The sequence below is a fragment of the Octopus bimaculoides genome, chromosome 5, assembly GCF_001194135.2.
Source record: "Octopus bimaculoides isolate UCB-OBI-ISO-001 chromosome 5, ASM119413v2, whole genome shotgun sequence".
Classification (NCBI taxonomy): Eukaryota; Metazoa; Mollusca; class Cephalopoda; order Octopoda; family Octopodidae; genus Octopus; species Octopus bimaculoides.
The window spans coordinates 28,978,092-28,979,283 of record NC_068985.1 but is presented as its reverse complement, the minus strand read 5'-3'; the positions used below and the strand labels follow the sequence as shown (position 1 = coordinate 28,979,283).

Below are 1,192 nucleotides of genomic sequence, written 5' to 3'. Positions count from 1 at the left end.
ATATATATATATATATATATACGAGACCAAAGAACAGAGTTAGTAATCTGAACTCAGATATACTGATAATCATGTGAAGTAGGATTGAATTTACAAATTAATGAAAATATCTGCAGTGCGCTTTTATAATATCACAAATATATTACAGTATAATGCTATACACAATACCATATGTAAATTAGAAAACGCACTTTAAGTAAATGGTAAAAATTATATATGACACCATATTAGCGCCTGTAAAATAAGCCACGCCTATGTAACGTCACTGATGCTAACTTAATACCGACCGGGTACATATGACGCATATCATTATAGGCCGTTGACATAGTTTTGTCAATTGAAATGCATTGTCTAAATTTGAATAAATATGACAATGCTGTTCAGCAGTTTCATTCTACTGCTCATCGGGATGGTTGCTAAATGAATATTTGGGGCAGTATATTCTCAGCGGTATATACCTTACTCCAACGTCTCTATGACTGTTGGAATATTGTCTACAATGTCGCCTAGAAACCTTTATTACAGTCAAGAGAAAGCTGCGTTCCGCGGGACATTCTGAAAATCATTTTGGATTTTTCTTTTTTAGTAGTGCAGCTCCTTTCTCAAAAAAATGTTTTTCATGTCTCTTTTATACCTTTAGTAACCTTTATATGAATGTAGGCTAAAGTTGTTAGTTTTGGTTCAACTGATAGCAATATTTATGAAAGACACCAGCATCTCTCTGAGAAAAATTTCCCAAGCCTTAAACGGAAGCTAACCCTTCCAATCCAGTACAACACACTCGATCAGTGAGAGTTGGGTACCCAACTCTCACTGGTTCTGTACCCAGTTTGCTATCTATTCAATATGTGAGCTATCTCTATAACAGGCCAGCCAGCATTCAGAAAGGATTGCTGCATATTGCACTATCCCATAGGAAGCGAAAGAAATTATAACTATCAACAATCGAAAGTACTTTGAACAAAATGTCAGAATATCTCAATATATGCTCATTTTATTTTCCAGGCAGCATGTTCCAGTTTTTAATAATTTTATGTTTCGCTGCTCAGTTTTCGAACAGCCTCGCAAACGAAGGTAAGTAATTCTTGCTAACTGTTCACCCACAGAATTTACAGCACTATAGAACAAAACAATTTTAACACACACATACACACACGCACACACACACACACACACACACACACACACACAC

The 1,192-nt window shown here is 35.6% G+C and overlaps 1 protein-coding gene across 1 annotated transcript in view; it reads left to right on the top strand.

Annotated features, from left to right (window-relative positions):
- Positions 1-1,192, top strand: part of LOC106868351 (actinia tenebrosa protease inhibitors) — a 29,098-nt gene that overhangs the window by 22,345 nt on the left and 5,561 nt on the right. The window contains exon 2 of the mRNA XM_014913567.2: positions 1,006-1,074. Coding sequence (XP_014769053.1) covers positions 1,011-1,074 — 64 coding nt within the window. The 5' untranslated portion in view covers positions 1,006-1,010. The remainder of the gene's footprint in view (positions 1-1,005; positions 1,075-1,192) is intronic.